The 12,810-nt window shown below is 33.3% G+C and overlaps 1 protein-coding gene across 5 annotated transcripts in view; it reads right to left on the bottom strand.

Annotated features, from left to right (window-relative positions):
- Nucleotides 1-517: 517 nt before the first annotated feature.
- The window catches only part of LOC106074062 (uncharacterized), a 56,500-nt gene continuing 44,207 nt past the window's right edge, over nt 518-12,810 (bottom strand). For 3 of the 5 annotated variants that reach the window (XM_056010152.1, XM_056010151.1, XM_056010149.1), the window contains 3 exons: nt 1,938-2,003; nt 1,756-1,821; nt 518-1,608 (listed from right to left, as the gene is read on the bottom strand). In XM_056010152.1, coding sequence (XP_055866127.1) covers nt 668-1,608; nt 1,756-1,821; nt 1,938-2,003 — 1,073 coding nt within the window. In that variant the 3' untranslated portion in view covers nt 518-667. Of the gene's footprint in view, nt 1,609-1,755; nt 1,822-1,937; nt 2,004-2,632; nt 2,679-7,079; nt 7,238-9,204; nt 9,241-12,810 lie in introns of those variants that run through there. The other 2 variants (XM_056010153.1, XM_056010150.1) reach the window with 2 other exon arrangements.

The following is a 12,810-nucleotide window of genomic DNA, read 5'->3' on the forward strand; positions in this document are numbered from 1 at the left end:
TGTAATAGATTCTTTTGTACCATGAACTAATTATCACACATTTATTTATTTGTTTTGTTACCAACATTGCCTAGTCGTAAACATATTCTTGATTTCACTGTTAAAATATAATGCAGAAATTAAATGTAAGTTTTAGTAGATACAAGAAAAGACAACTGGGATTTTATTCTGTAAGTTTTTATTTTATCAGTTATCTCCCTTGAAAAATAAAACATGGCTGCTTGTTAAAAAGAATAATGTCGAGCTCTACACTAGCTTTTTTTAAAATGCATTTCTTTTATAACTGACAAGTTTTTGTGTTTGAAATGTTTGCAAACTTTTAATTATTGCATTTTAAATTAAAAAAAAACTACTTACGAACTACATCTAATATTTTTTTTCCACAAACCTGATTGTCGAAATCAAGTTCAAGATCTATAGCTGGTAGATTTTCTTTCTACTTAAACAGGTTTTCAATTATTTTAAATGTAAATTACAAACAACAACATGGATAAAAAAGGAAACAAAACATTGTAAATTTAAAGATAACATACACAATTTATTTACATAACTCAAGACTAAAGAGACATTTCAGTTTGAGGTTCAGAATGTCAAGGGTTCTCAAAGACATCTTCATGGTGGAGCTGGACAACTCAGAAGGGAAACAACTCACAAGGGAAACAACTCACTAGGCAGGACCATATTCACTGCAATTTAATCCACACTTACTTCCACTGTGCACAACATGAGACCAAATCAAGTCACTATACCCCAGACAGTAGACTTGTGCTCCACTACTTCCTGGACATGTACAAGTTGTATAAGTAAACTTAGATCTACCACCCACCTCTAGTCTGTCCTTCCATTGACCAACACTGACCTGTTTAGAACATCCATGAGGATGGGACACTATAAAGGTCAACTTGTGTGGAGATCTAGAGTCAAAGTATTTCTTATAGACTTTCTCCCAGACATTTTTAAAATGTTTGTACATTTCCATCATTTTATTTCCTAAAGTTTTATCACACGTCACACATTTCAACCTACACACGTCATATTTAATGTTTACAAAATCAACACTGACCTTATCAACACTGACCTTATCAACACTGTCATCTCTATCATAAAACAATCTCAAAGTCGTGTGATTGGCCTCAATGTCATCAAAAACCACTTGTGTGGCTATGTGCACATCAAACTCCCACCACACATTGCTGGGTGAGTTTGAACCTTCACATTTTCTACACCAACACTTTGTGTAAGCAGTACGTCCGTAACCTCCATCTTGTCTGACTCCATCTTGAAACTTGTTTACATACTTTACTCTTCCACTTCCTGTCCTCAAGTTTCTTTTCTCACTCATGTTAGAAAATGGATATGGTCGAGTTGTCTCTGGCCAAAACTCTGGTCTGTCTAGACTTGTCATTTTCACATCAACTCTAACTGTGAGGTCAGCTATAACTTTGATGAGTTCATGCAAATCACTGTCTTGAAGACCTTCAGGTAAATGTTTCAAGTTGAATGTCTCAACAGTTATAAACTGGCTATGATCTGGATTCTTCTTACAGTCACCTCGATTTTTGTGTAGATCAGCTTCTCCACCTTCTGACTCCTGAGTTTCATGATCACCTGGAGAACAAGAAAATAAACTTGATCCAATGTTTACAACACAATGTACAGTATTGAGTCAATCAAGAGATATCTATAAATAGATCAAGTCTAACTCATGTGTTGATCTCTACAGTTTATACACTAAAAATGGAACTCAAAAGTTACCAATTAGTGGACCTTCAACCTCATCTGACTGGACTTTGGACTGGTCACTGGTGAAATGATGAGGATCTGAAAGAATGAAATTGAAATAATTATTTTATATTTTCTTTTATTTTACTATTATTAGAAAATAGACTTACACAAAAACATTTCACTATCTAAACATTTACAAATCAAAAGTTTACCTGTATCTTGATTCTCATCACCATAACTGGAGAAGTCTGCTAGGTCAGTCTGATCCTTTAGACAAACTGAAATAGTTTTTTTTTACATTTTTTTTATCTGAAGCAACAAAAAGTATTGTTCAAAATACTGAATTTTTACATAGAGAAGAAACTAAATATTTAAAATAAAGTTTTAGAAGCTAAACATAGACCTAACGTTGCAACAACTTGAATTTAAAATGCTACTTATTATTGTGCTAAATTAGAATAAAAATTTGATACAAAAATAAAGCCATAAGACTAGTTTCAAAGTTAGGTATTGTTTCACTCTGATTTTATACTATTAAGTAGAAAACACCAAATTGTGGGAGATAAGTGGACAGAAAAATACGGAAGTGCTGATCTTAGAAAGGAAGTGGAGATGGATTGGTCACACCATTATAAAAGATACCAGCAACAGAGCTAGGCAGGCCTTAGAGTGGAACCTTATGGAACAAGATGCAGAGGAAGACCAAAAAGAACATGCTGATGCAGTGTACTTGAAGAAGCTGAGAAGACCGGGAAGAGATGGGAAACCATCAAAATGCTAGCAATAGTCCATGGAGAGTGGCATGTTTTTGTCGAGGCCCTATGTTCCATGAGGAACTCAAAGGAGTGATGATGATGATCATAAGACTAGTTTTAAAGTTAGGTATTTTTTCACTATGAATTCATACCCTTAAGTCCACAGGTGTCTTGAGGAAAACAAAGGTCTGTACTTTTCTGGAAATTAGAACAAAATATGAATATAAAGTTGCTTTCTTTTTAGCGGCCCCCGTAAGGGGGAAAAGCCGCTATTAGGTTTGTGCAAAATGTTCGTCTATCCATCTGTCCGTCTGTCTGTCTGTCCGTCTGTGCGTCTGTCCGTCTGTCCGTCTGTCACACTCAGATCTCGAAAACTAGAAGAGATATGAAAAATATTATTTCAACATTAAATGCGGCTTCAAAAGTTTAGGTGCAACGGCTACTTTTGGTTTCTAAAAGCAAACCGTTTAATTTATAAAATTATTTATGGAAGCGATTTTTTCATAAAAATACATTAATTCTAAAACAATTACGTAAATGTAAGGGAGGCAATGTTACAATATGCTAACAATGATGGACAATTTTTGTGTATTTTCAGTATCACTAAGTCAAATATATTTTTAAAATGTACAGGAAAGATGTTTTTTCTGGTCAACTAGCTGCTAAAATTAAAAGAAAACATTTCTGTTTGTTTATTAAGGCTAATAATGCATTTTGTATGTAAATATCACACACATTTTTTTTATGGACTTTTTATGCAGCGATTTTCGTGCAGTAGCGTAACGTCGCTACATGATCAGGTACTAAACCAATTCCTTAAACTTTAAAAACAAAATCAGATTTTATTTATTTTTTGTTTAGTGCCCCCATCCGAATAAAAGAAGATTATTTTTGTGCGTTTAGTCTGTTGGTCGGTCTGTCCGTCACGATTAGATTTACACTTCTGATTTACACTTTAATGTTCCTCCCGTAACATCTCAATAGTTTTAAGTATCTAAAAATTGATTGTTTCGGATTTTTGTGTGCAAAACTAATCAACCCCAACGAATGTTTGTTTGCTCTTCTAATTTATATTACATTCAATTTCCATGCTTAAACGTTGCAAAAACACATTATCAATAACATGTTGTTCCGTTTTTTATGTAAATAGCATATTAATGCTAAATCAAAATCTCTATACTGACTTATATTTCATTAAGTGTAAAAATGTTCCGGATATTTTTTTATAAAACTTGAATTATGCCTAATGATTGTTTGAAATCGCATAATTTACTAATATTACACTTATATTATATGACAATGCGTCACTATAATTTGGTTATCAATATCAAATTGTTCTGTATTTTCATCTTTTAACAAATTTTAAAAATATCGACAATAGGTTGTTCAGAGCTTTAAAAAAAGTAATTTACTAGAATTGATTACTGAAAATTACTTTTTAGACATTTAATTTTCTTGCTAAAACATAACATAGAAGTTTTGTAATCGATAAAGAAAGTTCCGGATTTTGTTTCTTACAAATCTAGACTAGAAGCTAATGTGAATTTAGATGTAGATATATTTTTTCTACATTCCCTAAGATCTAATTAGTTAAGGTAGTTTATATAGATCTAGACTAGAGTCTAACTTTTAGATTTAAATTTACCGTTGTAGCTTAAGTTATTTAAATAGCACATATGTTAATTTGAAAAAGAAGATAATTATGTTCTATGCATTTCAAGTGTCAATCTAGACATGCATGTTAATCATTGAATTAAACTTCTGATAAGTCTTTAGTTTTTCAGGCTAAGTCAGGCAACTCATTCCATTGATTACTGACACTAGGGAATGAGCACTTGTAGACGGTCGTTGTGCTGGTCGCAAGATACCCTCGTTAACTCTGCCCTACATATCTTGAAAGCAGGGTCTGAAAGGAATACTTTTTACAAGATATACAAGTCTCTTAACACTAGATAGATCTATTTACAGGCCTATTCTGATTATGGATCTAGTGGAATATTATCTAAACCTATATCTATCATAAGATCATCCATAAATTGATTAGATAGGAGACATCTAGATCTATTATAGCATATTTGAACTAGTATTTGATAGATTTTAAATCGAATTCTAATTTAATTTAGATATAGATCTAAATTTATATGTTTGCAATATTTACTACTAAATCTAGTCATTTGTAGATCTATAAACGTAAAGGTTAATTAAGTCTAATCTATTTCTAGATCTAGACTCTACACAAGCTAATCTAGAAAAGAAAGAAGAATGGATTTATCGGCTGCAGTATTCGTTACTCGTAGTCGACACATTTATTTACGCTTACAATTAAAATCTCTATAACAATATGGACGAATACAATAGTCATTTGACAAAGGGTATAAATCTAGGTTTCGTTAAGATTTTAAAATATATAAATATATGATCAGGTATTACTGATACACTATGTTTTACAAACTCCATTAAAATTGTATAGATATAATAGATCTATTAAGACTGCTAGTTTTAGATTCTAATAATTGAATTAAATTTCAATTCAAAAGTAATCGCATTCATGTAAAACCAGATTTTTCTGCACTATAAAATAGCAATTTTAATTCTACATTGTTATTGTCTTTATTAGTATCATTATTGTTATTATATTACAAACGGAGGAATTATCATTCTCAGGCACTTCTATGGAGGTCTAGCTTCGTTTAAGAGAAACAAAATTCATTGATGATTGTAAAAATGGCAATTAATATTTAATTTTTCATTAAATTCCTACTTGGCATGTCAAGGTTGAGCGTGAATTGAAGAAAAAAGTATGAGATGAAAAAAAAAGTTGTTTGTACTTGTTTGATATTGTTACCATTCTCTCCTAATCAGGCCTTCTGTAAACACTGCTAAACACGACACAACACATCAACAACTTGACCACAAGGCTCCAAATAATCTGGTACTTTAATAATGGTCAAATAAAACACCCAATACAACACAATTTCAACACAATCAACAACTACAACGTTAGACTGTATATCACTGTACTAAACTCATAAACTCTACTGTCTCTACCTGGACTCGTACGTTTCACTGAAGGACTGCACCAGGACCGACTTCATGGCCGATTAACAGTCCCGGTCTTAAAGCTCTGTTCTTGAACTGCCACTTTCCTACACACTGTGTCTCTGGTCTACTCAGGCTTATGATCAGATGACCATAACCCGGGAGCTATTCATATGCAAAGTTCATGCCAGTACTGTCCCTTGCCTTTCAATATAGCACGCCAAACTGTTTTACTGGCCTTTGTCACATATGTCAGCTGATTACACACAGTTAACCCTTTTGCGTCGCGAATAGCGTTATAACAATATTTTACATCCTAGTTAAAACCTCACGCAGGACGAGGGGAGAGGGTAGCGGGTGTCATGCACTTATGGATTGCTTCTTTGCTAGGTGTGTGTGTGTTGTTGTTATTTTTGGCAATATAATGGTGCGCTGTTTCTAAGGACGCGCTATCGTCATTACCTCTTTATGTTTTGCTTATGTATCATATTTTTGGCTGGAGCTCTCTGTAGTTGCATGGACACTACTTGGCTATTATACTTTGTATTGAATTGCAGGCATCGTGAGGCCGGACTGGACTGTTTGCATGTGAGGTGTGCTTGCCTGTTAACTAGATCTATGTTGTATAATTTCACCTTAGGCACTCTTGTCTAGTATTTATTATTATGTATAATCATCATTTATGTTCTATTTTATTATCGAATAATCAAACCTTTGATATTTACACTCTCGTTGTTAACTTATATATGCCATTACTTATTGACACTCTCGTTGTTAACTAATATGTCATTACTTATTGACACTGTCGTTGTTAAATAATATACGTCATTACTTATTGACACTCTCGTTGTTAACTAATATACGTCATTACTTATTGACACTCTTGTTGTTAACTAATATACGTCATTACTTATTTACACTATCGTTGTTAACTAATATACGTCATTACTTATTGACACTCTCGTTGTTAACTAATATATGTCATTACTTATTGACACTCTCGTTGTTAACTAATATACGTCATTACTTATTGACACTCTCGTTGTTAAATAATATACGTCATTACTTATTTACATTCTCGTTGTTAAATAATATATGTCATTACTTATTGACACTCTCGTTGTTAAATAATATACGTCATTACTTATTTACATTCTCGTTGTTAAATAATATATGTCATTACTTATTGACACTCTTGTTGTTAAATAATATACGTTAGCATAATGCCATTACTTGTTCTGTAAAAATTACTTAATATATTAACTGATTTAATATCAGGGGTGCCTGAGATAAGCTCCAATTTGTAGTCCCCCCTTAGAGCTCTGGCGTCAAACTCTGCTGTTACGCGTAGTGTTGAAACAGTTAGATATAGCCATTGTTTGCTCATACATTGAAGCTTTTCTATTTAGTGTATTTATGTTGTCCACTTGTCATATTGAAACAGTTAGATTGACATGCTTGGCGCTATTCATTGAATTATAAACTCACATATGCAGATACAAACATATACGTGCATTTATAACCACACACATGCCACTTTCTAAATCAAAAGTTATCTACCGTGTCCATGTCAGAAGGCAGGGCGGCTGAGCGGTTGTGTACTTGTCTTCCGAACCTTGGGTCCTGGGTTCGAATCTCAATGAAGACTGGTATTTTGAATTTCAAAACTCCGATGGGTACGGGTCATTATGCTGGCCACAAGACTCCCTGCTCGGTAACTGTTGACCAAAGAATCAGATGACCTTTTTAACATCATCTGCACTTTAGATTTTTTTTATCGTAAAAAATAATGATTTGCCCGGTTTTAGATCTAAATCTATACAACATCCATAGAAACCTAAATTTTTTCTACGGTTTAATATTATACTATTCTATATTAGTAGAAACCATGTATAAATAAAATAATACATTGAAGAAATGACTTTAAAAATATAATAATAATAATAATAATAATTTTATTTATAAAGCGCTGTTAACAAACAAAATATAGGCTCTAGGCGCTTTAATAACATTACAAACACAAACACGACAGTTCAAATGACAAACAGGTCTTAATGTTCTTCTTAAAAGTGGTGTAGCATTTTGTCTGTCTGAGGTTCAATCGGGAGTGAGTTCCAAACATTTGGGCCTTGCACTAAAAAAAGCCCGCAGTCCGTATCTTTTGAGGAAGAAACGAGACCACACTAGAAGCGTTGAGTCCATTGAGCGCAGGGCTCTCTGGTGTACAAGGGCATCTCATTGATATATATACACTAAAGACAAAGCGTGGCTACCTTCTAATCGATACTCGCTTTCATGGGAAGCTAATGGAGCGTGCGCAACAGCGTAGTAACAGAATCTTTTTTTTTTCTAAGGACTGTTTGTACTGACAACTTCGTAAATTCTATTTATGGAAACACAGACATAGACTAAAAAGTCATTCAAGGAAATTCCGATTATTTCTTTATAATTAAAACGTTTCCCTAACAGTGAAGCGCCCCCTTGTATTTAAATTGATAACTATTTTCTTATAACTAACAAATATTACAAGTGATCTCACTGGGGAAGCGGGGGTGTCTGCATCGGGTGACTACAAAGCGGGTCTGAAATACTGGGCCTAGAGAAAATCTTTGTTCGCTGAGGCTGAGTTACAATGCACTTGGGGCCATGTTGGCAATAAAATGAACAAGTAAGCATTTATTTAAGACTTTTATTCTAATGAAGCATTGGGGACTAACGTCCGATGTTGTGGAACCATGTTGGTTACAAAGTGCAGAGATGCGTTTATTAGTTGTAGTGTTTGCCTATCTGAAATATAATGGTATATGTTTGAAGAGGTATACAATACTTCTATATGTCGTAAAAATGACATGTCAATGTTTCTCATCATATTGTAAAAAAATTTAAAAGACGAAACTCTTCGATGATTGAAGTAAAAATGTTTCTCTATTCACTTAGGTCTTAATCAACTGTCTCTTCTTGTTGGTCTAAAATATAATTTTATGGACCGGTGGAAGGAGTTGATAGCTCTATACCATGGGTTCTCAACCAGTGGGTCGCGACCCCCATGGGGGTCGAATGACGATTTGTCAGGGGATTTTTTCGGTCTATTCTTCTATTGCTCTGTGTGTGTGCGGGAGGTCGCAGAAGAGTGGGGCATTGTTGTTGAAAGGGGTCGACGATCTTCAAAGGTTGAGAACCACTGTTCTATACTGACATTTAAATACAATATCTTTAAAAAATCGAAATTGTGTCTTCATCATTAAAATTAAACATATTAAACCACTGAGCTAGTCAATTGCTAACAAAATAAAGCTATGATTATATATATATATATATATATATATATATATATATATATATATATATATATATATATATATATATATATATATATATATATATATATATATATATATATATATACAGAGAGAGAGAGAGAGAGAGAGAGAGAAATAGATATAATATATAGATATACTTTATTTCGGTTTCGGAGGGGGGAGGGGCGGGGGAAACATCGCTCCAACCACCCCCCTCCTAAAACAAAATCCTGGCTACGCCCATAAGGTATATATATATATATATATATATATATATATATATATATATATATATATATATATATATATATATATATATATATATATATATGTTTAATGTTATTTGAAACTACAATAGATACTATGTAAATGTATCAAGTACTTACTTTAATACAATGATCGACAATGTATACATTGACACCGAGGACACCTATATTTATGTAATCAATTAGGTCAGGTTCAAATTGAGCTTTATCTTTAAAGCTATCATGTGAATAACAATATTAAAATGCCTAAATCATCGTATCGTCTGATATCATCTCATTCGTCAGATTAACAATACAACAGTATCAAGATAAGCTTACTGTTGTGAATAGTCTGTAGTTTCTGATATAGTTTCTAATATTCTTGCTAAAAATATTGAAACCACTTCAAGGACCGAGTTTGAGTTTGTGTTTCCATTGTAACATTATATCTCCCCCTTCCTGATATTAATGTCACAATAACTATATAAAGTATATTACGTACAATTAACTAAAAATGCGATCCCGTGCTATATAAATCTGTTGTAAAATGATTTAAATGTTTCGGATATTCCCTCAGAGTTGAATTAGGTTATGGAGATGGTTAAAATGTGACCTGATTCTTGGAAGTTAATAAAAGGAGGGGATGTTCCGGCCGTAATAAACAATGTAAAGCGCTGAAGTAAATCAAGAGTCATAGTCAGTTTGTAATGCTAGTATTTATTAGGGGTGCACCGGATTATAATAATGTTTATTTCACTCTACCATAATATTGTATGTATAGTATGAATTCTAACACCGTTCAGCGAATTGTTTTTTTTTTTTAATTATAAAGGTTTTGCTTATTTCATGAATATAGGCCTATAATAAGTCAGATTCCTGAATGGTTATGACATGCTATATGTGAGCACTTGATGACATTTTTGGATTTCTTTCCAAAAGATTTAGTTTTTTATTTGACATTAGTTTAATATACGAATTAGCTAAGTCTCACACTGTAATATAACAAAACATTTAACGCTCTATTACGCTGAATGACGACAATAACTCCACACATAGTAAAGATCAAGAACACGGAATGTGGTCAGTACAAACTCTAACGTGACTCCACAAATATAAACAAACACTCTGGGCGACAATAGATAGAAACAAATTCACGACACTAAGATACTTTGAAAAGATATATTTTGAGAAATTGGGTAGGGGTGATTTGGGTGACACATCTCGCATTGACGCAGGTAGAGTTAAACAAATGAAGACAAGACCAGCACCGAGCACTGGTCGTTTGCGTCATGCGTCTGGCGATCATCTCCTTGGGAATGGTCATTACATGTGACACCTATCCCGCCCCCTCTCTTCTGCTCACATTTCACTCCTTGTATATACTCTTTCCTCCAACCCTCCCCTCTCTCACGCGTAAGACGATAATCTGTTTCTAGCACTCCACTTGACATCAATAGGTGCGAATTTATAATCCTTAATCTTTAATTCCGAGAGCGGCCCAAAGTCTACATACCAAAGTCATTAAATAAACCAATGTTAATGTAAACAAATAATTGCATCAATTTTTAGTCTATCATCGTTTCATTTTGTTTTTAATTTTAAAAGTGTGCCTCTTAATAAACACATACACAAGCCAAAATGTTTATTAAATAAAATGATGTGAAACACAAACACACATTTACATTTAATACGTGAAAAATATGTCTTAACACAAACACTCACGCAAAACATAGATATGAATAATTCTTTTAAAAGAAATAATACAATAAACGTACATAATGTATATCGCGCCAAAGCGTCCCGTCGCCAAAACGGCTGGCGCCAAAACGACCTTCGCGCCAAAACGGCGGGGCCAAAACGGCGTCGCCAAAACGGCGGCGCCAAAACGTCCTGCTTCGTTGAGTACGACCTGACAGTCAACAATATTTCTGTCACATCTTTGAAACTCACTATTCCAGTCACAAACAACAACTACAGCTTTTATTTTCATGTGATAGCATTATTATTGGTGTATTATCCTTTTAATATGGATCAAGACCATCTATTCCTTTCACATGAAGTGTATTAATAAACACTGAGTTAAAGCAGATCCAACAAGGCACACACACATACTACTGTACTTAAACAGCAACAAACAACGATAGCTAGCCTTACAGTCCAGTAATGTTCTTGCCTTATTTTGGTCTATATTCTATCAATATTCCACTCCAAGTTAATCAAACTATCACGTCTCAAACCAAGAATGCCGCCTTATTTTTTTTTTTGTATTAGGTTTCATGATGTCATGCTCTGCTTTTTCTTTCAAAAGAGCCACTCTTTCTTTATAAAAGAAATATGCTGGTTTTTAAATAGGTACCTATGTATTTATTTATCCTATTCGTTTCTTTTTTTTTTATTGAGACATAATTTTTCTACTTAATGACGACGTTTCGGTGACCCGCGGGCCGTATTTAGAGCATCACTGGACTAAGATTTCTTGATAGAGAGTTCATGTCGATCTATCAATGTAAATCTTGAACAAGTCTGGAAGGGGAAATGAGTAGGGTTGACATTCGATGTGTGCCGTACCTATGGGCCCTGATAACTCATCTGAATAGCTCGAAAAATGGCCCAATGTTTTTATAATATTTCAAAGTTACACATATTGACATCAATTTTCTCTCACTCTCTCTTATACTTTCTTTATTTTTTTCTCTTTCTCTATTTATCTATCTCTCTATTTCTATCCCTCTTTCTCCTTCCCTCTAATTCTCTCTTTCTCTTTCTTTCTCTTTTTCTAATAGCCTACCTACTTTCTTTCTCTCTTTTTCTTTCTATCTCATTCTTTTTTATCTCTTTCTCTCTATTTCTTTCTTTGCCTCTCTTCCTTTCTCTCTCTCTCTCTCTCTCTCTCTTTTATATACTCTCTATTTTCTCTTTTTTTTTCTGTATCTCTCTTTTTTTTTCTATTTCTCTCTATTTCTTTCACTCTTTCTCTCTCCCTCTTTTTCTTCATGTCTCTTAAATAATATCTAACTCTTCTGAAGTCCTAACATTTTTTTTTATATATTTCCATTTATTAATTAATTTTTTTTTTTGCTTCAGACACAGATCTGGGTTTAACGCTGATCCTCCTTCTCTCTTGCCTTCTGATACTTTTGGCATTGATCTTGTAAGAGTCCTTTACTCATGGATTTAATTGTGCATGCAAACATACGCTAGAAATACACACGCCACACATACATAAGTCAGTTGCACTTTCACTCGTTGAAGACATTCACACAGCAGACTTCCAAGTGGTCTGCGAAAGTGAATACAAATAAATTGGGAGTCTATGAGATGTCCACGGATGTCTACAATAATAGATTTCACTTAAGTAGGTAATATTCAATTAATGTATTCTTTTTCCTACACTAATATATGATTTGTACTGTACTGTACCTTTTAATATTTATCTTGCTATTGAAACGAAAAAATGTTTGTATTCAATTAAAATAATAATTTAAATAGCTTAATTTTGTCTACTTGTAATTAATGATTAAAAAAAAGAATTGTAGACTGTGCAGCTTTGATTATTTAAAATTGGAATCCATTCCTTTCTTGTCAAACAAGCGGTTGCCTAAGTGACTTTTGATGACACTATGAAACTAATTACGTTGTAAGGTTCATCAGAGCCACCCTGAAAATACGTTCAAACACTCAAAGATAAAGTTCATAATAGACCCACAAAATCTCTCTTCCACATCATATAGAAAGAATGATGAGTTG

The sequence above is a fragment of the Biomphalaria glabrata genome, chromosome 14 (genome assembly GCF_947242115.1).
Source record: "Biomphalaria glabrata chromosome 14, xgBioGlab47.1, whole genome shotgun sequence".
Taxonomy (NCBI): Eukaryota; Metazoa; Mollusca; class Gastropoda; family Planorbidae; genus Biomphalaria; species Biomphalaria glabrata.